The sequence below is a fragment of the Gigantopelta aegis genome, chromosome 1 (assembly GCF_016097555.1).
Source record: "Gigantopelta aegis isolate Gae_Host chromosome 1, Gae_host_genome, whole genome shotgun sequence".
Taxonomy (NCBI): Eukaryota; Metazoa; Mollusca; class Gastropoda; order Neomphalida; family Peltospiridae; genus Gigantopelta; species Gigantopelta aegis.
In genome coordinates, this window is record NC_054699.1 from 6,733,612 (window position 1) to 6,759,815 (window position 26,204).

Sequence of the window (26,204 nt, forward strand, 5' to 3'; positions counted from 1 at the left end):
GTGTCAATCCTATTCATTGTGTGATAATACTAAGATAATGTTATAAAGATATACTGTATTTGTGGACGTAGATGACTGTGATATGTATATTTCGACATGTTATTGATTATGGTTTTTAATATTATTTCAGGGTCTTTTTGAAATCCTTTTGATGATGTTGATGATCCTCACATCCTGTTGGTTAGGGAATCCAGTAAAAGAATCCTAGACTGCACCGTGTTGTCCTTTTGTCATAAGAAAATGCACCCGGTTTCATTTGACATTAAATAGCTGATGATTAATAAATCAATGTACCCTAGTGGTGTCGTACCTAGTGGTGACCTACAACATACATTAAATGTTTATTTCGAATATTGCAATACATGGAAACTCAAAATGAACATCGACAAAGCTAAAGTATTAACATTTGGAAATCTGGTAATTGAGAATATAAAGGAGTACAAATACCTGGGACTAACACTAAGCAAACGTAATAAATTCAACACAACCAAAAAACTGCTAACACAACGAGCAACAAAAGCTATTTATTTCATTTTATCTAAATCTAAAGATAACAACCTATCAATCGAATGTAAATTAAAACTATTCGATTCTATGGTTACCCCCCCCCCCCCCCCCACACCCCATCCTTCTATGTGGTTCTGAAATATAGGGATATGAAAATGCCAATATAATTGAAACTTATACATGTAAACTTCATGAGACGCATACTACCTTTAAAAAAGAGCACACTGCTGTTCATGCTATGTGGCGAGCTCGGAAGAAAGCCAGAGAAAATCATTATACAACAACAAATAATTAGCTGAAACTTCTGGGCTACGATTGTAAGGGGAAAACAAAAGATTTCATTCTTACTGCATGAAGTAATGTTTTGTGACGAGTCCTTGAATGAACATTGTTGTAAATGGATTCATTTATGTTTTTTTATTGTCCCAAGAAACATAAGCAAGGTCAAGGTTGGGGCCTTGAATCATTGCTGTATATGGTATTATTGTATATACCTAAACAATACATAATTAAAGCTACACAATCGTATATAATGCACTTATTAAACAATATTTGTACACATATGCATGTGCGTGTGTGTGAATATATGAGAGAGAGAGAGAGAGAGAGAGAGAGAGAGAGAGAGAGAGAGAGAGAGAGAGAGAGAGAGAGAGAGAGACAGGCAGGCAGGCAGGCAGGCAGGCAGGCAGACAGACAGACAGATAGACGTGTGGAGTAACAGGGATGAAGCCGAAGATAGACGAAAGGGAACACAAAGGACGCGAGCCGAATTCACACATACATAGTATTCAATATTAAGATGAAACAGATACGCTTAACATGATACTGTAAAACGGGATATTAGCAAAGCATAAGCCTTACATAACAGATGGGGAAATGTTCTGGAGACTAGGAAGAAGAGTACTAGAAATAGAAATAAAGAGTGAGAGAAGGAAAACAAAACTTTCTTCAAAGGAAAATAAGATCAATGAGATCTTAAAAAGATTTATAAAAAGTCGAGATACGTTTTCCGAACTGGCGATATTTTGCATAAAAGTATGCTTATTAGCATATTCGTATATTTTGTTATTAATAAGTTTATACATGAATTTATACAATATCTTTGAGGAACTGCTGCCAGGGTTCCCATTTATAATCTTTATACAGACAATTTTTATAAAATATATATTTTTCAATCTGTATTTTATCAATAATGAATCTTAGCATTGCGTTTTTATTTAATCTGATCTTTTGTAATTTCGTTCTGTATATATACAATACTTAATATTAATAATAACCAATTAATAAAACACTGCTTTTTTGTTATAATACTAAATAAAAACATATTTTTATCCAAGTGAAAATTTTCACCTTTTTTAATGCCCATTCTTATATTGCTTTCCATAGAACTGTAACTTTAGAGCACTCATAAAATAAATGGATTAATAATACCTAAGCTATACTTGATAATATTGGCATGTCAGATACATGGATGTACCGAAACTTCATATCCACTCAAGTGTGTACCATTGAACACAATCTAATTAAAACGTGGATCTAACAGCAGCCCGTTGGAGCTCATGTCCAGCTGACCTTTCATTCGACCAATCAAAATCTTACTTGCAAAATCATGCCAGTGATTTGATGATGATGATGATAACTTGTCTAACGTGCCCATATACCACTAGGGTTTCAGGGTATCAAACACGCCCATCCCGAGTCCGACCTCCGATTAGATCGGTGACCTGACTCGGATGGGGGGGGGGGGGGGGGGGGTATAGGAGGTAGAGTTGAAAATGGGCAGAATTTTGAAAATAGCAATTAGTAAAAAAGTTAAATGGAATAAATTTTTAAAAAAAGAAGAAAAAATAAAGTTACAAGCCAAAAATAAAAAGAATTAACTACTCGGCCGAATATTTATATAATTTGGAGCATTTTAGAAGTACAGTCCAAAATTAAATAAGAGAAAGAAGAGGATCGGACTATTTAATAATTTAAAAAAAAGAGTAATTTCGACATAAACTTTTGAACGCAGATCTAAAAGTTTAAAGTCCGATCGATATGTCCACGCGAGTGGCCTCGTTAAGGCCGTTTGGGTGCACAGCTTATAGGGACGAGATGGGTTGCATCCCGTCAAGAAAACCCCTAGATTGACAGTCGATAGACGTTGAAGGTGTAGTGCTGTGCTGAAATACAGATCTTGAGAAGCTGGATCCGTCTGAACGAGAGAGAGTATCAGACTAGGGTATAGTCCAGTCGTCATGGGTTGGTATAGTTGTGCGGACGGGCCCGACTCCGGAGGATACATGATGGTATCACTATAAAGAAAAGTAAAGTCTAGAAAAGAGTAGTAGGGGCCGATCCCGCTTCCTATTTCTTCTTAGAGTGGGGCGGTCAATCTTCCGGTGCTGCTAGGACAGGCTCAGACATGTAGAGACTAAACGCGAACAACCGTGGCGTTCTGCAGAATGGCCGTCATACGAGTCACGAAAAAACAAGAACATAGTCAGACGGAGAAATGACGTAGAGGTGAGGAATCTCGCTAAAAAAGAATCCAACCTGGTGGTGCAGACTGTCGAAACGAGAAGCGTTCCAGCGTTCAATCAGTTCCAATGGCCGCATACATCCCAGAAGAAAACTTCATTTCGCTGACAAAAACAACGAAATGAAGGATCCCCAAGTCGAGCACACGAAAACACGTGCAGTGTGCACCAGCGAAACAAACACGTCTTACCGCGTGGAGCTCCAGACTGGAAATCCAGTGATTTGAAAAGAATTTGAAAACATTCGGGATTATGCCGAGGGTATACGAAATGATTCGGGTGAATTACGATGTATGCCGGAAACTAATTGCAATATAAAATTTTATATAAAATTCGTTTCAAGACGACCCCCCCCCCCCCCCCTCCTAAAAAACACACAAAAAACCCAAAACAAAACAAAAAAACGTGATGGTATAGCCATAAAATCTGTTTATGTTTATTACACCCCTGTTTTTTCAATGTTGCAATAGACCAACAAGTTCGCCTATTGCATAAATAGTTTCGCCCGATATTTTTAGAATTTGCATGCTCCCGAATAACGCTATAAAAGGATGCCCCGAGTCAGACCACCGATCTTATCGGAGGCCGGTCTCGGGGTAGGCGTGCCCGAAACCATAGAGGTATATGGGCACGTTAAAAACGTATCTAAGTCTAAGTCTATAAAAGGCGAAGTGTAATTGGTCAATATTTAAATTGTTATTTATAGATGAAATGTCACCTGGACATGGGAGTCCAAGGAATGCTGTAGACCCAATAGAGCTAATTTTAATTAGATTGCATTGAACACGTGTCCTCATATGCCGTAGAATACGGCCTGAACGTAATAAATTCTTGTCTTGTTAAACAAAACAAATTGTAACGTTATCTCTCTCTGTCCCCGATCTATAAACATCCACCTTCGAGCATGTTTTTAATGCACGGACAAACGCACGCACGCACGTGCATACATGCAAGAGCGTTAAACTATAAACATTACTTAATAGTAGTAATAACTGTCAAGTTAAGCAGTATTGTTCGTAAGCGTACGGGGCGGGGATTGGGGTGGGTGGGGTGTGGTGGAGGGGGGGCCGGCGGGGGTCGTCCCCTGGTGAAAACCCTAAAATTCGGGCGAAATGAGCTGGTCTAAACACTTTTCACCATGTATTTTCATTATTCTACCCACAATATTGGTTGTAATCCATGTAACAATGAATGGCGATTCGGGCACGTTTGTTTAATTCTGGCAAAAATCAGCCTGCTCCCCTACAAAAATGCTACTGTTTCTGTTTCGGGGATGTTAGCCTCGAACGTTCTGCCCTCCTCTTGCTTGGGGATTTCCACAAACTCGACTTTCGCTTTCTTTTTTAATGTGTCCTCCAGTGGTCTCCCTTTGGTCTCCGGCAACAAGAAGAGACACGCGGCGCTGATGATGATGAAACATCCCATTGTCACGAAGGGGACGACGATGTTATCTTCGCCCTGCAACAAAATGACGTTCTAGTACAGACGTTACACGTTGTGATGTTGTCGAAAAGGAAAGGAATATTCAGCTACATTTTCGCACAACACGCCCGCACATTTTACATTTTTAGAACACGATAACTCAAGGTCAGAGTCAGGAACATTTTATGTATTTATTTATGTTTGTTTTTTTGTTGTTTGTTATATGCATTTTCAAACAGAACATCATACACCACAACCTTTGATATACCGGTCGTGGATCAATCAGTGACTGAGATGTATTACAAATATGTATATACCAAATGCGTGTGCAGGACGGGTGGGGTGTGGGGGGTCAAACTGTTCCAACATTTTTATAATGTGTTTCTGACCCCCCACCCCCGTACACTTTCTTGATTGAAACAACAACTTCTGCCATTTATGTTAGAATCGTCGTTTAGTGGATTTTATTTGGTAGTATACAAACTCTTGTTCCAATTAGTGCACCACGACTTGTATATCAAAGACCGTGGTATGTGCTGCGCTGTCTGATCGAACGTGCATATAAAAGATCCCTTACTACTAATAGAAAAATGTAGCGGGTTTTCTCTCCAAGACTGTAATATGTCAGAGATCACCAAATGTTTGACATCCAATAGCAGACGATTAATAAACAGTATGACTAGGACACTTAAGAAGGAACAATGTCATAGTACGAGTAAGTAACTTGTTTTTACAAGCTACCAAACACCACACCTCAACAATGCACCACGATTAGCATACGTCAATATTCCGAGTAATGTATTATTTCAGGAACAAAACAGATTTACATTGGCATGAAATGTTAGTAAGTCACTTGTTTTTACCAACCACTACACATCGTCCGTAATTTATTGTTTTAGGGACCAAAGCAGATTTACTAGGATAGGAATAAAGTTGAAAGTTTATTTTGTTTAACGACTAATTTAATACAGACATCAGATAAAAATAGTTATATGTAATTTTACATACATTCATTGAAATTCTACATGGGTTTGAGTGCTATTGTCCAGTCAATTCAGTTTCTGAATTGCGACTCACAGTGCCTCTCGTTTGAACAAAACTCCATTATTATAATAATAAAAATATATAGAACAGTACCGGCGTCGTAGTTAAGCCATCTGACTACAGGCTGGTAGTTACAGGGTTCGCATCCCGGTACCGGCTCCAACCAAGAGCGAGTTCTTAAAGGCTCAATGGGTAGGTGTAAGGCTACACCCCCTTCTCTCTCACTAACCACTAACAAACTTGCAACTAACCCACTGACAGCCCAGACAGATGAGGTGTGTGCCCAGGACAGCGTGCTTGAACCTCATTTGGATATAAGCATGAACATAAATTGAAATGAAGTTAAATGAAACATAGAACAGTAAATGGATAAATAAAATATAGCCAATTCTGAATATAATCAGAATTTAAACATTCATGTATATGTATATGATATAGCTTGAAGGAACTATTTCTGTAACTTCCTATTTGTGAGAAAATTAATTTATTAGTTTATTTGTTTTGGAAATAAATTATTCCTCTCTGCATTTCTTCTTTAGTTTTTCTGAAATATATGCTAATCCTAAGTTTGCCATTTTGACCTCTAAAACAATTTTGGGGGATAGGAGGGGTCTTAAATAAAGCTGCGACAGGTACGGTAGTAAATCTTAAGGCAGGGATGATTTTTACTTGTAGAATGCAGGAAATTGCATCTCAGGACATCTAGTTTTCACAATTGTACGGGGGAACATATCCAGAAGCCCCTAGACACTTTGCTTTGCACCCTCGATCTCTCTCAGTCCCCCAGTGTCTACTAGCTTCAGTCGTGCCTGTATCAACAAATGTGGTGTCTCACTGGAAAGGTATTTTCAGTCTGAGCAGAGTGATATTGTATTATTTAAAAAAATCAAAGTATTTGTCACCCCCTCTAATGTTTCTAGTAGCTCAAACATTATTTTACTGCTGAAAATATCAATTTGATTAAAATTAGCTCCACTGGTTAATAACTATTACCTGTGGAGCTCAATATGTTTTAGAATTTGTTTGCTCATAAATAACGTTATAAAAGGTGAAGTGTGATTGGTCGATATTTAAATTAATATTTACAGACGGAAGTGTCGCCTGGACATCGCAGTCCACGCAGTGCTGTCAGATCTACTGGTAGACAGTGAAATGTCACCTGGACATGAGAGTCCACGCAATGCTGTCGGATCTACTGGTAGACAGTGAAATGTCACCTGGACATGGGAGTCCACGCAATGCTGTCAGATATACTGGTAGACCAGTAGAGCTGATTTTAATCAGACTGCCGAAAATATGTTTGCTATACATACACAATTATTTTGAGGTACAATCATGTATCATCAATATACCATCAATACAAACAACGTACCGTAAATAGAATTAACTTACCATCAGTAGAGTCAACTTACCATCAACAGAACCAATGGTGCCATGATACCTCCTACCCGTGAAAAGATTTGACTCACACCAACACCAATTGTCCTGAAAGATATGTATAAAACCATTCATAGAGGCAGGCAGAAAGAAAGTACCATGGGCAGCAGATAAAAACAGAGGCATAAAAGGTTAGCGTTCTTGTTTAACCACATCACTAGAGCACATTGGTTAATTAATCATCGGCTAATTGATATCAAACATTTGGTAATTGTAACATATAGTCTAATAGAGGAAAACCGCTACAACTTTCTGCTAGTTGTACGGGATCTTTCATATGCACCACCCCACAGACAAGGGAACACATACCACGGCCTTTGATATACCAGTCGTGGTGTACTGGCTGGAACAAGAAATTGCCTAGAGGGATAGAAAAACATGCAGATAGATGGACGGACGGACGGACGGGAGAACATATACGGAGACAGATAGACATACGGGGAGACGGCTGGGTGAATATGTGGAGATATGAACGTAAGGACAGACTGAAGAACAGAACGTTTCGACCTTCATATCAGTTTGTCATTCCTCGGGTATTTCTGGTTCCAGCCAGTGCACCACAACTGGTATATCAAATGTTGTGGTATGTGCTATGCTGTCTGCAGGATGGTGCATATAAAAGACCCTGGCTACTAATGGAAAAATGTAGCGGGTTTCCTCTCTAAGACTATATGTCAAAATTACCAAATATTTGATGTCCAATAGCCGATGATTATTAAATCAATGTCCTCTAGTTGTGTCGTTAAACAAAACAACTATTTTAAAGCATCCCATGATATTGTAACAGATAAACATCCACCTCCACTGAGGGGATGCGAACCACGGACTATCAGTATGGAAGTCTAGCGATCTACCAAATGATCTAAGCTACTCTGATTTCATTTCATTTCAACTTACATGTATTTTCATGCTTATATCCAATTAAGGTTCAAGCACGCTGCCCTGAGCACACATACCTCTGTCCAGGACAGTGGGGTACTTGGTAGTGGTTAGTTAGAGAAAAGAGGATTTCGGCGGTCTACCCAATGAATCGTTAAAACTAGCTCTGGGTGGGAGCCAGTACCGGGCTGCGAACCCAGTACCTACCGAGGCCGGTTCTAAGCTACTGCCAGTAGGAACACTATATACCAAGACTACAACAATAAATAATACCTTACCTGACGACTGTCGGGTACAGTTCGTTGGTGTATATATACATGGTTGTCCAGGCGCCACCAATCGCCGCTTTGGCTAAAACGGCCATGGTTCTAATGAGATGGTCTTTGTATTGTGCGTCAGCTAAATAAAACATATAATAATAATAATAATAATAATAATAATAATAATAATAATAATAATAATAATAATAATATATATATATATATATATATATATATATATATATATATATATATATATATATATATATATATATATGTGTGTGTGTGTGTGTGTGTGTGTGTGTATGTGTGTGTGTGTGTGTGTGAACTTAAATTTACAAAACAGCAACAACAACATATGTGAATAACAACAATAGCAATGAAATCAACGACAATATCGATACGGTAACCAAATACGAAATGCAGTAATTTCGTATAGTACGCTGGCTACGTATATACACGAATGAAGTATAGAACTTGCCAATGTAAAGTCAAATGGTTGTCACAGGCTATAAAGTATCCAAGATAGTACCATGTTTATATATCATGGTGGCCATTTTGGACGCCATCTTGAATAATGCTCAATCGTGTCGGATTCTGATTCAGTATAACACCTCCAGGCGGGGGAGATCGGCGGAGCCCCCCTCCCCCACCTCCCCACAAACACCATCGCAGTACAATATCTACAATATCGGCGGAGCCCACCCCCCTCCCCCACCCCCCACAAACACCATCGCAGTACAATATCTACATCTACAATATCTACATCAGCCTGGTAATTGCTCGCTTGATGCGTTGTCAGTCTGGGATTTATCCGCGTCGGTGTGCCCATTGGGCTATTTCTCTTTCCAGTCAGTGCCCCACGACTGGTATATCAAAATTCGTGGTATGTGCTATCCTCTCTGTGGGATTGTGCATATAAAATATCCCTTGCTACTAATGAAAACAAATGTAGCGACTTTCCTCTCTAAAACAATATGTCAAAATTACCATATGTTTTAAATCTAATAGTCGATGATTAATAAATCAATGTGCTTTAGTTGTGTCATTAAACAAAACAAGCTAACTTTTATTAACGTATTGGCATTACAATGAATGCTCGTATACTTTGGAATATTGCACCCCTCTGTTAATACTGTAGGTGTTCTTTTTAAACACTGCGCCCCTACATCCGCCCCTAAACAGTAAATTTAGAATCGTGTTGAACATGTGCGAAATAACAGGACAGCACTTACCAGTATTTTTGATAATTACAGTAGCGACTAAGCACAAACCACCAAAAAAGAGGAAAGCGATACTACTCCACTTCCGACCAAATCTACAAATAGAATTAAAACCTAACATCACGAATATCATTGTACCCCTTCCTGGCGTTGGCCCTGTAACACCCTTGGCATGTTTTTTTTCCATCATTCTATAGACAATAATTGGTTGTAACCATTGTCAAAATGCGTAGTGTTTGGTTTGCAACCGTAAATACATTGGTTTGACAGTAATGCTAATATGAATAAATAAATGTTGTTATCCAGATTCGGGTTATTTTCATTTAATTCTAGCAAAACGTGACCTGCCCCTCTCCCCACCTCCCTTACAAAATGGGCGCACGTAGCCCTATGTGGACATATAGTTGAGCAGTGTTGGTTTAAAAAAGGTGCTAGTTTTTAAGAAGCCGAGACTGGAAGGATAACATTTGTCACTATGCCTGACGAGGCGGGACGTAGCCCAGTGGTGCTCGTATACTTTGGAATAGTGTACCCCTCTGCTAATACTGTAGGTGTCCGTTTTAAACACTGCACCCCTACATCCGCCCCTAAACAGTAAATTTAGAATCGCGTTGAACATGTACGAAATAACAGGACAGCACTTACCGGTATTTTTAATAATTACAGTAGCGACTAAGAACAAACCACCAAAAAAGAGGAAAGCGATACTATTCCACTTCCGACCAAATCTACAAATAGAATTAAAACCTAAACATCACGAATATCATAGGTGCCCTATTTGGATATTGTACCCCTTCCTGGCGTTAGCCCTGTAACACCCTTGGCATGTTTTTTCCATCATTCTACCCACAATAATTGGTTGTAACCATTGTAAAAATGCGTAGTGTTTGGTTTGCAAACCTAAATACATCGGTTTGACAGTAATGCTAATATGAATAAATAAATGTTGTTATCCAGATTCGGGTTATTTTCATTTAATTCTAGCAAAACGTGACCTGCCCCTCTCCCCACCTCCCTTACAAAATGAGCGCCCGTAGCCCTATGTGGACATATAGTTGTGCAGTGTTGGTTTAAAAAAGGTGCTAGTTTTTAAGAAGCCGAGACTGGAAGGATAACATTTGTCACTATGCCTGACGAGGCGGGACGTAGCCCAGTGGTAAAGCGATCGCTTGATGTGCGGTCGGTCTAGGATCGATCCCCGTCGGTGGACCCATTGAGCTATTTCTCGTTCCAGCCAGTGCACTACGACTGGTATATCAAAGGTCGTGGTATGTGCTATCCTGTCTGTGGGATGGTGCATATAAAAGGTCCCTTGCTACTAATGGGAAAATGTAGCGGGTTTCCTTTCTATGACTGTCAAAATGACAATATAAAATAACTGATGATTAACAAATCAATGTGCATTAGTGGTGTCGTTAAACGAAAAACAACACCTTTAAACTATGGCTGAAATTAATGTTTTTGGGGTTATCCTGTAATAGATTATTATGATTTGATAAAGACATTACCTTCTAAGAAACCAAAATATGAACGCACGAATTGGTAAATCGCAAATGGTGAGGATGAAGATATTCAAGTAGAGGTTTCCGGTGAGTCCGTGAGCCCCGAACGTCATGCCGTAGAATACGATAGAACAGCTACACCTGAGCAGAAACATGGTTAAGAATAAAATTTAAAATGCCAGTTTCCAATCGAAAAAACAACAACATATGCTACGGCCGCAACTGTTATGCATTACTGTTTATGTAGGTGTAGCCTACCTAGAGTGTTGCAGGGTGTATACTACCATATCAAAATCCACGGACGACAATAGCAACATGTGACTAAACCTCCTACCTGCAATCGACATAAACACCACGGATATAAATACTCTCACCCTTAAAGGGACATATCCTAGTTTCAACCCGTGAAATTTAACACTAAGTTTAGTTAATCTACAAACCTGTAACACATTTGGATAAAGTTACAATTTGACTGAAACAGGAGTCTGTGAATTTGAAATGGTGAAATACCCTCTAAAATAGACTATAACTCGACTCCATAACTGTTACTTCTCAGACGCACGTGCGTTTTTAAAAATATGAGAAATGCATTTTGTGATATTAAAAACCCAGGATAAACAAAAACACTTCGAATGTACGAAAATTGATAATCTAAACAATAAAATCTAAGTAAAGTATGATTTAAGTTATCAAAAAACGGTTATAATAGTCAAAAATATGCGTTAGTGTTTAAAAACTAGGGTATGTCCCTTTAAAGTGATTCAGAAAAAATTAGGGATCAAGCTGCTCATTTCAGAGATAACGGGTAGCGTCTATAGCTACCCTAGTTCCGCACAACATTTGAGTAGTTAGTTTTACAGGAACCGTACCCCATACATGTTACAGGCACAAGTCTACTTGACACAGTGGTACTAGATGGAATAAAATTGCATACATGTTTTGTCCAGATGAAACCTTATGGTTTGTTACAACCAACACACATTTATCACCAGTCACAGGACTGATGACACAGGAATGATGGTGTTAACTTTTCTATCAAAAGTTCGGTGCACCTCGAACTTTGACCCAGCCGGAAGTTATTCGGTTTAGTACTGCCTGCATGATTATTATCATAGGAAGGATACAGTGTACAAACAGGACGTACCATTATTTAAAGGATTCAAATGGTATTTGTGAGTTCGGGATCCGAGGTGCCTTACAGTAAACTTACGCCAATGCTATTCCATATTTTGAACTTGTGCACATTCTCCCATCGTTTTCTGGTAAAATCTTCCATGGGTGCATGCCATCTCAGCCATATTTATTCGAATGAGCTCTATTCTATGCTAGTTTGGGGTTAGAAAAAGTAGTCTGGGAGTGGCAGTCCTCTTTGAGCGATGCAATACATTTTCTGTCAGTTTCCTCCGACTCTAATTTCTGAGCTGTCCACACCATCGCCCACATGTCTCAGCTTCCTCAACGGATGCAGTCTCTGTGTACTTCCCTGCACCCACCTGGCATGCTCGTTTTCTGCCGCTAATAAATCTGATCTGACCCACGGAACTAACGACCTCCGCTAGTAAGGGTGTATACTAGGTGGTTACAAGTGCCTCTTAACAATGCCAGCAGTAACTACTGACCACTCCCCGATGTGGTCATACTAATCCCACAGCTAAAAGCTGATGGGGAATGGCAGGTGTGTGGCACATGTCACGGTTGAAGAGACAAGAACTGGGATGTGGAGGTGGGCAGCGAAAGAAGTTGAAAGATAGGAGGAGTTGCCAGATCAGGAAGAAATGAGATGGAATTCAAAGGACAGAAAGGAAAGGGGGCAGTGGGATTAAAAAAAATGTTATTGCATAATTGGCAGGTTACACGATAACAATTAATTGAATCATACATGCACGTTAAATAATATATAAATTACATTTGAATATAGTTGTAAATGTTCCATTATGAGAGAAGCATCTCTTCATTCAGTACCTTTAACTTTTGGCTAATAAAATATTCCTTAAATTAACCACATTTTAATAATTTTCAGGGAAATACTCGACATACATATTCACACGGTATCTAAAAACTGGATAAACCACAATTTGTTCCAGTGTGAGTCCTGCATACTAACCAGACAAAGCTTGAACAGATGGTCGTTTTGATCATGGTTTTCCCGCGGAACACGTCGATGTAGGAATAATTCTTGGCCTTTTGCTGCCCACTTTTCTCCTCATCAGCCACCGCCTGGAGACGTTTGCGTACATCGTGAGGCGTTTTCACTCGGTTGTACCTGGCGATAGTGTTTCCCACTTCTCCGCCTCATCCACCCTGTCGTGTACCACTAACCAGCGCATACTCTCTGGCATAAAACTGAAACGATTTACACACTACAAAGATGAGTATATACCATGTAGAGTCTCCACGAGTACTCGAGTACTCGGGCAGGGGCTGAGTCTAGCAAGACTCCAGTCCGTTCACAGGACTCGAGTACCCGTGCAACGAAGAGCACTTTGCTGTACGCTTGACGCTGGCTACATTATAGGGCTATGACACATAACGGGAAACAAAAGTCGAATGTGTGGAATCTGGCATCCATGTTCAGAGCTGGAATTAAGATGCATAATGCTATTTCACTTCTGTCCTTGCACTACAAATCCGAATTCCATGGATATGATCTCTTGTCCCGCTGGTTAGTTCTTTGCACCCCATTGCCACCTTATACAATGTACGTGATAAGGGTTAATATTATTTTAAATAAACATAATGTTATAAGAGATATACCTGGTAGGTACTGGGTTCGCAGCCCGGTACCGGCTCCCACCCAGAGCGTGTTTTAATGACTCAATAAATAGGTGCAAGTCCACTACACCGAGTTCTCCCTCATTAACAACTAACACTAACCCACTGTCCTGGACAGAAAGTTCAGATAGCTGAGGTGTGTGTCCAGGACAGCGTGCCTCAACCTTAACTTGATGTAAGCACGAAAATAAGGTGAAATGGATGAAGAACAAGATGAAACCTAGATCTGGAGTAGTCAGTGCTATAAATAATACTAGTGCAGGGCGCACATTAAGTCAATACTTATCTCAATGTGCAGGGCGAGTTGATTCTCTCTATTTAGCAACTTTAAAATGGCGGGCAATTTTTTTCATATATTGTTGTTAGAAGATTTATTTTGTTAATAATGATGCAAGTATTTCAATCAGGATTTACTGAGTACGGTAGGTTGTTCATTTTGGTTTTTGTATCCATTTGTTGTCACATGTTTTGAATACCAGCCATATATAGGGTAGCCTATGTAAAAATATTCGGACGTTGAAAGAACCACACTTTCTACGTCCCTTCGGACTAGAATAACACAATATTTTGTGTTGCTTTGATCGTGTGTGCATGTGCTGTTTTTGTTTGTTTTTATTTAGTTTGTTTAATGTTATTTTGTTTGTTTTCAGACGGGATAGACATTTGATTGACACATTCAAGAATAGTTGTAACTTACAAATATCCAACGACAAATGGAATTTCGGCTGCTCCACAGATAGCATATAGATATTTCCAGTCTGGTATCAGCCAGGCGAGCATGGCAACAGTGGCTACACTTAGTGACCAGTGAGGCATTGCCGACAGAACAGGGCGCCATTTCTCTCCAACAAAGTCTAACAAGTATGAAAAATACAAATACAGAATCACACCAGCGTTTATACCCAAGAGACACAGTAGTACCGCAAACATCTCCCAGGAAACGGAAAACGGACAAATTAAGTTGCAGATCGAATTCGCGAGGACCCCCGAGAAGAAGATCTTCTTACGTCCGAACGAGTCTGACATCTGACCCGTGATGACGACGCCCACCAGAATTCCCGCCATCTGGATTGACGTAATGGTCTTCGTCACCCACTTGTTTTCACACACGAGATCCCACTGAAACAGACAGCATCACGTGCAGAATTATCCAATTAGAGATACTCAGTGTCCTTAAAGCCAGACCTTACTGCGACAATATTCTTTGGAATTAGCACGTATAGTCCTGGAAATCATTTCTAAAATAAGTTGTATTGTTTCTTTGAATGATTGAATGAATCAATGAATGAATGTTAAACGACACCCTAACGCAAAATATATTTTGGCTGTTGGGTATCAAATACAGGTAGGCCTATATGTTAACATCAGTTAAACAATTGTAAAGTTGCTGAACATATTCAAGTCAACTATGAAAGAGTGACATTTATGAGTGACACAATAAAGCATAATAACATTAAATAACTTTTTTAATAATAATAATAAAAATAAAGCCCTGACTTTAGATTTTGTAAGTTTAATATAATAAAACTGTCTTACCTCGGGAACTGTTGTCACCATATTGGAGCCGTATTCTCGGACACATTCAGTACCATTGACACTACAAACTTTGAATGTTACATTCGTGCGCTGCTATTGGTTGTTGTTGTCGCCAGTAGGTACACACCACCAATCAGGAGCCACGCCAGTAAACGACGGGAGAACGAGGCTAAATCCCACGAGAGCGGTCGGTATAAACAAACATTGCATCATTATTATCTGGAAACGATCAAACGAGCCCAGATCGCCGAGTAGAATTTCCAAAGTAGCTTTTTTTCTTTTTCTCCGACATCTGAAATTTTAGAGCCGGAACATCGCTTTAATGAAAAGAAACGATTATATATTTAACGACACCTTTTTACTGACAAGTAAATCCTATTTTCGTATAGTCCTATTTTATTACACACCAGTGTAAGATATTGCTTATGTCATAACAATCACTCAATATCTTACTAGTGTAATATTGGCGTGACGATAGCATGGCGTAGATCACTTGCTGACCCAATTCGTAAAAAATAACGTGTAATAGGTCTCGACATCTGCCTATTTAGAATGTGTTTCGGCTTGTTTGCAGTTGGTTTGTAATAAATAAAATACTAAACTAGCTTACCTGTCTTACCTTTTTTTATGAAACTCGTGAACAGTTTTTGTATCTGACTCAACACATTTTATTTACGGTTATATGGCGTCAGACATATGGTTAAGGACCACTCAGATATTGAGAAAGGAAACCCGCTGTCGCCACGTCATGGGCTATTCTTTTCGATCAGCAAAAGGGATCTTTTATATGCATCATCCCACAGACATGATAATACATACCACGGCATTTGATATACCAGTCGTGATGCACTGGCTGGAACGAAAAATAGCCCAGTGGGCCCACCAACGGGGATCGATCCCAAACCGACCGCGCATCAAGTTATTACTTTACCACTGGGCTACGTCCCGCCCCTATAGTGTGTTGAGTGCGTCGTTAAATGAAACATTTCCTTCCGTCTTTCCTTCCGTCCAAATGGGCAGTTAAACATGAACTCTGCTTTAGATATCAGTAGTTGTATATTAAACGTGTTTATTATCGTCCTGGTGGTAGCACTTGGTCAAACATCATTTTATTTCCCAATATACAATCTGCATATGTACGTACTTATTGGGAGACTAAATCCTGTTTGGGTTACTTCAAACATTAGGACAACCCGCCCCCCCCCCCCCCTCCCCAACCCCTCCCCCCCCCCAAAAAAAAAAAAAAAACAAAAACAAGAAAAAACAAGAAAAAACCCACAAGGCAATTAAAATTGAATAAACTGATACTTTAGACAAGAAGCAATATTTTGTATGTATTTTTTGTCGTTAAAATATTTCACAAGTCGGAAATATTTTATAATGCCCCCCCCCCCCCAAAAAAAAACAAAACAAAAACAAAACAAAAAACAACAACAACAACAAACAAAAAACAAAAAACAAACAAACAAACAAACCCCGGAGGACTATCACTTTAAGGTTTAAGTATGCTTACCTGGAACAAACGTCAGCTATCCAGGGATGAGTTTATGGTTAGTGTGTTAGTTCTTAGCGACAGATGATAAACCGGCCCAATGATCCTATAACATCTCCAAACACTGAGAGTTCAGCGAACAGACTAGATAAATGGTCGCCTGGAAGTTCAGTCAAAAGAACAGGAAAATCGCTCGCTTCACCGATTTTATGTTTTACGTTCGGGCGCGGATCCATTACTTTTTCCAGGTGGTGGTCTGCATCCAACAACTCAAATGGATGTTGTATATTAGCGGTATATGCACTTTTAAGAGAGAGAGAGAGAGAGAGAGAGAGAGAGAGAGAGAGAGAGAGAGAGAGAGAGAGAGAGAGGGGGGGGGGAGGGAGGGAGGATTGTTTTGTTTAACGACACCGCTAGAACACATTGATTTATTAATCATCGGTTATTGGATGTCAAGCATTTGGTAATTTGGACACATTACCAGCAAGCGATCTTTTAAATGCACCATTTCACAGACAGGATAGCATATACCACGGCCTTTGATATACCAGTCGTGGTGCACTGGCTGGAGTGAGAAATAGCTCAATGGACCCACCAATACCAAAATTTAAATGTTTTATAAAAAGAAAAAATCACCAAAACACCCAAATATGCTTATTTTTTTCGCCATATTGAATTATTGCCATATTTCATGTTCCAAACCCATACAAACATATTACAATGGCTAAAATACAGAACAAACGGTCGTGAGAGGATGAAAAAAAAAAATGTTCGTTGTTAATTATTCTAATCATTAAATTAAAATTATAATATTCGATTGATATAGAATTCGTCGTGTACCATATGTCGTTTTAACGGCATTTTAAAAATTCTGTCTGACATTTTAATTGTTTTTTTTTATTTTTTATTTCTCACATATTGGATCCAAAACACAATTAACAGAAAAACCCAACTATGGCAAGCTTGCCACTGACACGGTTTACAGGCTGTGATCTCAAAAGCCAATTATACTGAGTAGGCCTGATGCATATTATGTGTATACTAGTATTTTACAACACCAAAAACGTTTATTATATCAAGTCATTTTTAAATATAGACTTGAAAATAAATCTTGAATTGATGTCGTTTGCCTATTAAATATTGGTAAATGTATTTCTGAATTATCTGTTTGAAAAAAAAAAAACCCAGTTTGTTTTTGGTTTAACGACACCAGGAAAGAACATTGATTAATTAATCATCGGCTATTGGATGTGAAACATGTGGTATTTCTAGAATGTACACTTCAGAGGAAAGTTAAAAGTGCGTTTTTGTTAAACAATACCAGGAGAGCACATTGATTTATTTATATATATAAACTTCTATTTGTACACGTAGCCTATATATTTAAAAAGCGTGAGATTGTAGTAGCGTTGCGTGAGAGCGTGATGTTTGTTACAAATGTGTGAGACTCACGCCAAATGCATGACAGTTGACAGGTATGATATATTAAAACCCAGCATTTTATTATTTAGCGATGACACAAAATGTAACATGAAAAATCGCATCTAGCGAAGTCGGCTTGCTTGTTGACACACGAAGTAACAGGTCGCTTAAATACTTGCTAAAATGCCCATAAGAAATAACGTTATTCACAGCCGTTTAAAGTTAAAGACGTTTATAAATATATTCTTTGTGACTTAACTTTATTATTCATTGTTTATTTACGTTTGGATACCGCCGTCATCGTCAAACAAATTAAGTAATAATAACTCTTTCGAGCACCTCAGAATCACGTGAAACGTTTGTGATCGGATCATCTGGGCCGAGTTTAGCCCGAGTACTCTGACTGTAAGAGAGCTAGACGGACATTTGGACATAAATACGCTCTCATTACAGTCAGAGACCAAGCTATGCATTTTTTTGGCAATTCCCGATAACCAAAAAGTTGTCAAAGATTTCCGCTCTAATACCACAACAATCCTATGTTTGACGTCAAATACCTTTACATCGATCATTTTCGAGTTGATTGATTAAACAAAATTCAGATATTAGTTACTAATACACACACTACAGAAAGAAACCCGACAGCACCCACATTCAGCTAAGCTTCGGCAAACTCCGGACAGCAAAATTCTAAGTTCGCCGACCTATATCGTGACGTTGCGTCACATGATCGCCCACTCGGCCATTCCGTCTTTCAGGGGTTGTTAAAAATAACTAAATGTCGTGCCGTTGTTTAAAATCATATAATATATTTATTATTATAAACCACGACAGTTAGAGCCGTATCTAAACTTAAATAATCAATGAATAATAATGCATAAGTATAGCAAAGAATATTTTTATAAATGTCGTTAACTGTTGTCAATTGCGTTATTACCATTGGTATTTTAGCACGGTTTGTACCTGTTACTTCGTGTGTCAACAACCACAGTGACTTGTAACGGGGGACGGTGGGACGAGGACAAAAGTGTACGTGTTTTGTTTGTTTGTTTTTTGTTCCTACTCTATAACTACAACTTTTTAAAATCTGGCTTGTGCCCCCCTCCCCCCTCAACTAGAGACACCACTGTGGTCCTCTCACTAGATATTGGACAGATCTTTGACCCGCTTGACAAATCCATAATACCACCTCTTGTTTGAGGTAGAACTCCCTCCCTTTAGCTAAACTAGACTTTCTGCCATTTCCATTATCTGCCAACGACAATACCCGTATCCAATTTTTCCCATTGATTTACAGTGGTTTGCCAGCTGTATTTCCTCATTTCTGGAAAACATCCCAGGCCTACCTATTTTTGAATCAAATAATGAAGGATTGCTTATTCTAGTCCTTAAGGTCGACTCTTGTACATTGAACATCCTAGCGGCATTACGAATGACCTGTCCATTATCCTTGATATAGTTGAATGCATTGCTTAGTGAGGCTTCCCCAGTTTCATCTGTCATCTGCAACAATATATAATATTACTATCAGATTATTATTTTTTAAGTATTAATTTAATTGTGAAACATATCCCTTTTCATCTACTGTTTTGATTTAATATTTAATATCTAAAGATATATGACTAGATTTAAGATTTAAAAGTCTTCCACACACCCCAATACGCTTGAGACAAAGATAATAAATCAATATTTTGAAACAGACTATAGCTAAAGTGAATCATTTGATCATCATAAGGAGACTAGCAGCCATGTTGGATTTGGACGTGTCACTGGGAGGAAAATTTAAAATATACTTCAGTCTTTCATTTAAATAGGTAAAGTTTTACTTTTATTTCACTTATAGAGTCATAAATTACTATGATGTATATGATAACAGTTTTTTTATTCATTCCCTGTAAGGTAAAATAAGACATTGCCTATTGTAGCTATGGTAGGGGAATGGCGTTTTGACAGGTGAGTGAACGTTGTTTTAATTAGGCTGACAAAAACATATCATTGATGCATTAATTTAGCTATATATTGAATTAAATTATTATTGATAACAGTTTTATATTTGTTTACAATCAAAATAGTTTGTTTAAAAAAAAAAATATGGGTGAATTAAAATTGTTTTGTTTGTTTGTTTGTTTATATACATACCTGAACGCTTGTTTACGGAAGTAACGCAACGAAATATGCGCAGGCTTATGTGCCGCACAGACTAATGTGACATGAGTGTACTAGTGTCTACTTGTATACAATATATAACATATCGTCAATCATTTATTAACACAAAAATCATTGACGTTAGCTAAACTACACTTAAGTGATAAGAAGAAGGAAATGTTTTATTTAACGACGTACTCAACACATTTTATTTACGGTTATATGGCGTCAGACATATGGTTAAGGACCACATTAAGTGATGAGTCTTAGACATGAGGTTGTACCTGTAACTGTATCATGTATTTACTATTACCATGGTATAATAATGTTAGGTACTTTTATTATCACTTCATGACTCCTTTTTTAATTCAAACATATAGTTGCGTTGCACTTTTTTAAAATATACAAATGTAATTAATTATAATATATAATCCTTCTTTGTCAGAATTTGATAGAAAGTATGTTGATAAAGAAAAAAATTGCCTTGGTGCCCTTCCAGTATTTTTGTTAACCGAAGGACTTGCTGAGAGAGAAATTCGAGAGAGAGAGAGAGACAGACAGAGAGAGAGAGAGAGAGAGAGAGAGAGAGAGAGAGAGAGAGAGAGAGAGACGCATTTCTTTCTTTTCTTTCTTAAGGGGATCTTTCGTATGATCTTTTATATATAATTTCGATGGTCGAGGATACCATGAAGGATCCCTTAGCATATTTTATAATAATGCATACCCGATGCTCCGAGGCTGATCGGACAACGACGACCATACAGTGCCAGCAAGATGTTTGTCAGTCATCGAGTAAAAAGCTAAATGGCGCTTTACTTCGCTCAACAGCATATTTTGCTGCAGAGCAGAATTCGTAACAACTTCAAACTATTTCGATTGTCCCACCTGCGGTGTAACAAATGTGTACGTCATATCTGGGTGTGTAAATCGCTGGCCACAAGCTACTGTATATTATATAATCACTTTTTGTATGTGATGTTTAAACAACCTGCTGAACAAATATGTAGGTCATCTGATCGCTGCAAATAAATATCTATTATTATTATTATTATTATTATTAATATGCTATTATTATTATTATTGTAATTTATTATTATTATTATTATTATTATTATTATCAGTGAACACTTTATTTAAGTACATACATGAAAAACTTACTCAGAATGGATCAAATATAAATTCTTCCGCAAGCGAGATCTTACGATGAGGTTGATTGCTGCTAATCATCATCGTGACCATGGAATTCGTCTCACTCTAATAAATAGGGTGGCTCTTCTTCCGCGGGTTTCCCCGAGAAATCCTTTTTAAATACACCGAAATACGTTTACTGTGTCGCTGTTCCCCAACGGGTTTCGGTATTACGAAACATTTGTACGTCTAACAGCATCGCGTTTCCTCTAGTTCCCGGGAAACATCGTCGTAAGACGCTCCTCCGGCGTTATTCATTATCTGTTGACATCAAAGGCCGTCCATCAGGCTGCTTCTCGTCCCGCCAGTGCACCACGACTGGTATATCAAAGACCATGGAATGTGCTATCCTGTCTGTGGGATGGTGCATATAAAAGATTCCTTGCTGCTAATTGAAAAAACAACAACAACATGTAGTTCGTTTCCTCTCTTATATTATGTCACAATTACCAAGTGTTTAACATCCAATAGCCGATGATTAATAAATCAACGTGCTCTAGTGGTGTCGTTAAACAAACCAAACACACTTTATCAAATGCCTTGGTATGTAATGTCCTGGAAAATGAGACAATGCATATAAAAGTCATATGCTGGGGTTTTTCGGTAGAAGTAACCCATATGGCGTCAGCGGGTTTCTCTCCCCCCCCCCCCCCCACTCCCTCTCTCTCTCTCTCTCTCTCTCTCTCTCTCTCTCTCTCTCTCTCTCTCTCTCTCTCTCTCTCTCTCTCTCTCTCTCTCTCTCTCTCTCAATTGTTACAATATGTCAGACGCCCAAATAGCGGGTAGTTTAGAATGATCTGAAAGATGTAATTATAAAATATCCTCTTTTTTTTTTATCACAAAACTATTTTAATTATAACTTTTAAAACTTCCGAAACACTTTTAAATACGTCGTCCCAAGTGTTCCTCTGTAACGAAGCAGTTTTATTTTAGCAGAGTCTTCTCGCATTTTCTCATACTCACGAGACTCTTGCCAAAAAACCCACAACAACAACAACAACAATAACAACAAAAAACCCAGCCTCCTCCCACCTTATTCACTTTCCCAGGAAATCTATTTTCAGAGTGTAGACTTTCCTGACATAACATCGAATAAAGACGTTTTCATTGCGGCGTTGACAATGTTTAATAATTTCCACAAAGGTCCGGAAACCGAGCACTTATAAAGCGTAGTTGGCCGGGGAGAGATGTAGGCGTCTTATATAAGTATGCTGTCCGACCTAGATTTAAATAAATGTATTTAAAATGACAAAGTTAAGTTTAAAGATATTTTTCTTCTCAAAACGACTATGTTATATATATACTCTGTCAAAAAAGAAACGCATAGGCAAAATATTCATGGAATTTCGTTATTTATGAACGTATCATGGTCTAATTTGACATGAGTATGTGACAATGTTCCTGCTATGGACTGAAGGCAGTGGAGGCGTTTTCGTCACCAAACAGCGTCGCACGAAGGGGCTGAAATCAGTACCTTGTGTGACCCGGATGTAGCGATCTTGAGCTGCAGTTGTTATGCAAGGTCTTCCACTTCTGGGCCGGTCTTCAGCTTATGAAACGGCTGGTACCTGTCCCATAGACGTGCAATGGTGCTCTGATGGACGTTCATGTGGCGTGCGACTGCTGACTGCGATTCACCTAACCGGAGGCGGCCTATTGCAATGTTTCGATTCGGCAAGCTTAGTCTTGGCATCTTGTAACTCATCTACGTCGAAATGGAAATCAGGCATCATTGCGAGCATTGCAGCTTTAAATGCCCATCACTACCCCAATCTTTTCCTCGAGTTTCACGTGCATTCGCCAGAATCTGACCATTTCACGCCGATTGCCTGCAATTGTCGCACAACGTGCGTTAAATTTGTTTTAGGGTGCATTTGGGTATGCTGTCCCATTCCAGGAACATTAACAAACATGGTCATTCAGTAACATTGTACAACCCCCCCCCCCCCCCCCCGATATTTTGTAAAATCAATCACTTTTCTTCTTTCCCTATCACCTATGCGTTTCGTTTTTGACAGAGTATATATACACATACACACAGTAAAGTACACTTAGAACGAAAACGCTTAGAACAAACTACTGCACAGAACGAACTGGTCGTAAAGTCCCGTTTTCACGCTATATATTATCATCACATTATAATGTATAGAAGGATCTATGTATGACGAACCAAATAGTGAATTCCAGTGTAAACTTATGTGTATACAACGAAATAGTAGATTTTTAACGTGACACACCTCTTACTACATCGTTATTTGTTAGTGATGTTAAATTGATAGGACTTTATAGGACGAGTTGTTTTGTAGATTTGTTTGTTTGTTTTGACACGAGTCTCAAAAACAACGCCAATCCATGAAGCGATCTGGCCCCCAAAATGTCTTTCTAGTGCAATAATTCTTGTAATATTGTCTAATTGTTAATGTGCTCAGAAAGGTGGAAATGCCATCTGGAAAACCCGAAATTAAAATGTTTATCAGATGAGCATGATTCTGAACTCCCCCTAGTCTTCAAATGAGTCTTCAAATTTCTGTATCAAGCGGGCCGTTTGCAACGTATGGCAGCTAATCGATATCAAATATTAAAAAAATTACAAAAAATTAACGACACCACTAGAGCACATTGATTTATTAATCATCGGTTATTGGATGTCAAACATATGGTCATTTTGACACAGTCATAGAGATGAAACCCGCTACATTTTTTTCCATTAGTAGCAAGGGATATTTTATATGCAACATCCCACAGACAGGATAGCACATACCACGGCCTTTGATATAACCAGTTGTGGTGCACTGGCTGGAACGAGAAATAGCCCTATTGGCCCACCGACAGGGATCGATCCCAAACCGACCATGTATCAAGCGAGCGCTTTACCACTGGGCTATGTCCCGCCCCTCCAATAATTTAATGACAGGTAACTAATTTATGTGTGTATTTGTAGTGTTAATTTAATGACAGTTAACTAATTTATGTGTGTATTTGTAGTGTTAATTTAATGACAGTTAACTAATTTATGTGTGTATTTGTAGTGTTAATTTAATGAGTTAACTAATTTATGTGTGTATTTGTAGTGTTAATTTAATGACAGGTAACTAATTTATGTGTGTATTTGTAGTGTTAATTTAATGACAGGTAACTAATTTATGTGTGTATTTGTAGTGTTAATTTAATGACAGGTAACTAATTTATGTGTGTATTTGTAGTGTTAATTTAATGAGTTAACTAATTTATGTGTGTATTTGTAGTGTTAATTTAATGACAGGTAACTAATTTATGTGTGTATTTGTAGTGTTAATTTAATGAGTTAACTAATTTATGTGAGTATTTGTAGTGTTAATTTAATGACAGGTAACTAATTTATGTGTGTATTTGTAGTGTTAATTTAATGACAGGTAACTAATTTATGTGTGTATTTGTTGTGTTAATTTAATGAGTTAACTAATTTATGTGTGTATTTGTAGTGTTAATTTAAAGAGTTAACTAATTTATGTGTGTATTTGTAGTGTTAATTTAATGACAGTTAACTAATTTGTGTGTGTATTTGTAGTGTTAATTTAATGACAGGTAACTAATTTATGTGTGTATTTGTAGTGTTAATTTAATGAGTTAACTAATTTATGTGTGTATTTGTAGTGTTAATTTAATGACAGGTAACTAATTTATGTGTGTATTTGTAGTGTTAATTTAATGAGTTAACTAATTTATGTGAGTATTTGTAGTGTTAATTTAATGACAGGTAACTAATTTATGTGTGTATTTGAAGTGTTAATTTAATGACAGGTAACTAATTTATGTGTGTATTTGTTGTGTTAACTAATTTATGTGTGTATTTGTAGTGTTAATTTAATGAGTTAACTAATTTATGTGTGTATTTGTAGTGTTAATTTAATGAGTTAACTAATTTATGTGTGTATTTGTAGTGTTAATTTAACGACAGTTAACTAATTTATGTATGTATTTGTAGTGTTAATTTAATGACAGTTAACTAATTTATGTATGTATTTGTAGTGTTAATTTAATGAGTTAACTAATTTATGTATGTATTTGTAATGTTAATTTAATGACAGTTAACTAATTTATGTATGTATTTGTAGTGTTAATTTATTGAGTTAACTAATTTATGTATGTATTTGTAGTGTTAATTTAATGAGTTAACTAATTTATGTATGTATTTGTAGTGTTAATTTAATGAGTTGACTAATTTATGTATGTATTTGTAGTGTTAATTTATTGAGTTAACTAATTTATGTATGTATTTGTAGTGTTAATTTAATGAGTTAACTAATTTATGTGTGTATTTGTAGTGTTAATTTAACGACAGTTAACTAATTTATGTATGTATTTGTAGTGTTAATTTAATCAGTTAACTAATTTATGTATGTATTTGTAGTGTTAATTTAATGAGTTAACTAATTTATGTGTGTATTTGTAGTGTTAATTTAACGACAGTTAACTAATTTATGTATGTATTTGTAGTGTTAATTTAATGACAGTTAACTAATTTATGTGTGTATTTGTAGTGTTAATGTAACGACAGTTAACTAATTTATGTATGGTTGTCGTTAACAATCGGTATTTAATTTAATTTAATTTAATGACAGTTAACTAATTTATGTATGTATGTCGTTAACAATGGGTATTTGTAATGTTAAACCGGCCTCGGTGGCGTCGTGGCAGGCCATCGGTCTACAGGCTGGTAGGTACTGGGTTCGGATCCCAGTCGAGGCATGGGATTTTTAATCCAGATACCGACTCCAAACCCTGAGTGAGTGCACCGCAAGGCTCAATGGGTAGGTGTAAACCACTTGCACCGACCAGTGATCCATAACTGGTTCAATAAAGGCCATGGTTTG

General features: G+C 37.7%; 1 protein-coding gene across 1 annotated transcript; it reads right to left on the minus strand.

The window, feature by feature from the left end:
• Positions 1-4,227: 4,227 nt before the first annotated feature.
• On the minus strand, positions 4,228-14,688 carry LOC121369956 (solute carrier family 22 member 15-like). Its single transcript, XM_041495042.1, has 7 exons — positions 14,457-14,688; positions 12,901-13,139; positions 10,803-10,937; positions 9,307-9,389; positions 8,090-8,210; positions 6,908-6,980; positions 4,228-4,487 (listed from the first exon to the last, which is right to left on the minus strand). The coding sequence occupies exons 2-7, from the start codon at positions 12,933-12,935 to the stop codon at positions 4,272-4,274; spliced, it is 663 nt and encodes a 220-aa protein (XP_041350976.1). The 5' UTR covers positions 12,936-13,139; positions 14,457-14,688; the 3' UTR covers positions 4,228-4,271.
• Positions 14,689-26,204: the final 11,516 nt, after the last annotated feature.

Excerpts from the sequence above, each read along its gene's own strand:
- LOC121369956 (XM_041495042.1), bottom strand. The coding sequence starts at position 12,935 with ATGATCAAAACGACCATCTGTTCAAGCTTTGTCTG. Across the intron at positions 10,938-12,900 it reads ATCTGTTCAAGCTTTGTCTG|GTGTAGCTGTTCTATCGTAT; the intron begins GTTAGTATGCAG and ends GTTTCTGCTCAG. Across the intron at positions 4,488-6,907 it reads CACCATTGGTTCTGTTGATG|GGCGAAGATAACATCGTCGT; the intron begins GTAAGTTGACTC and ends ATTTTGTTGCAG.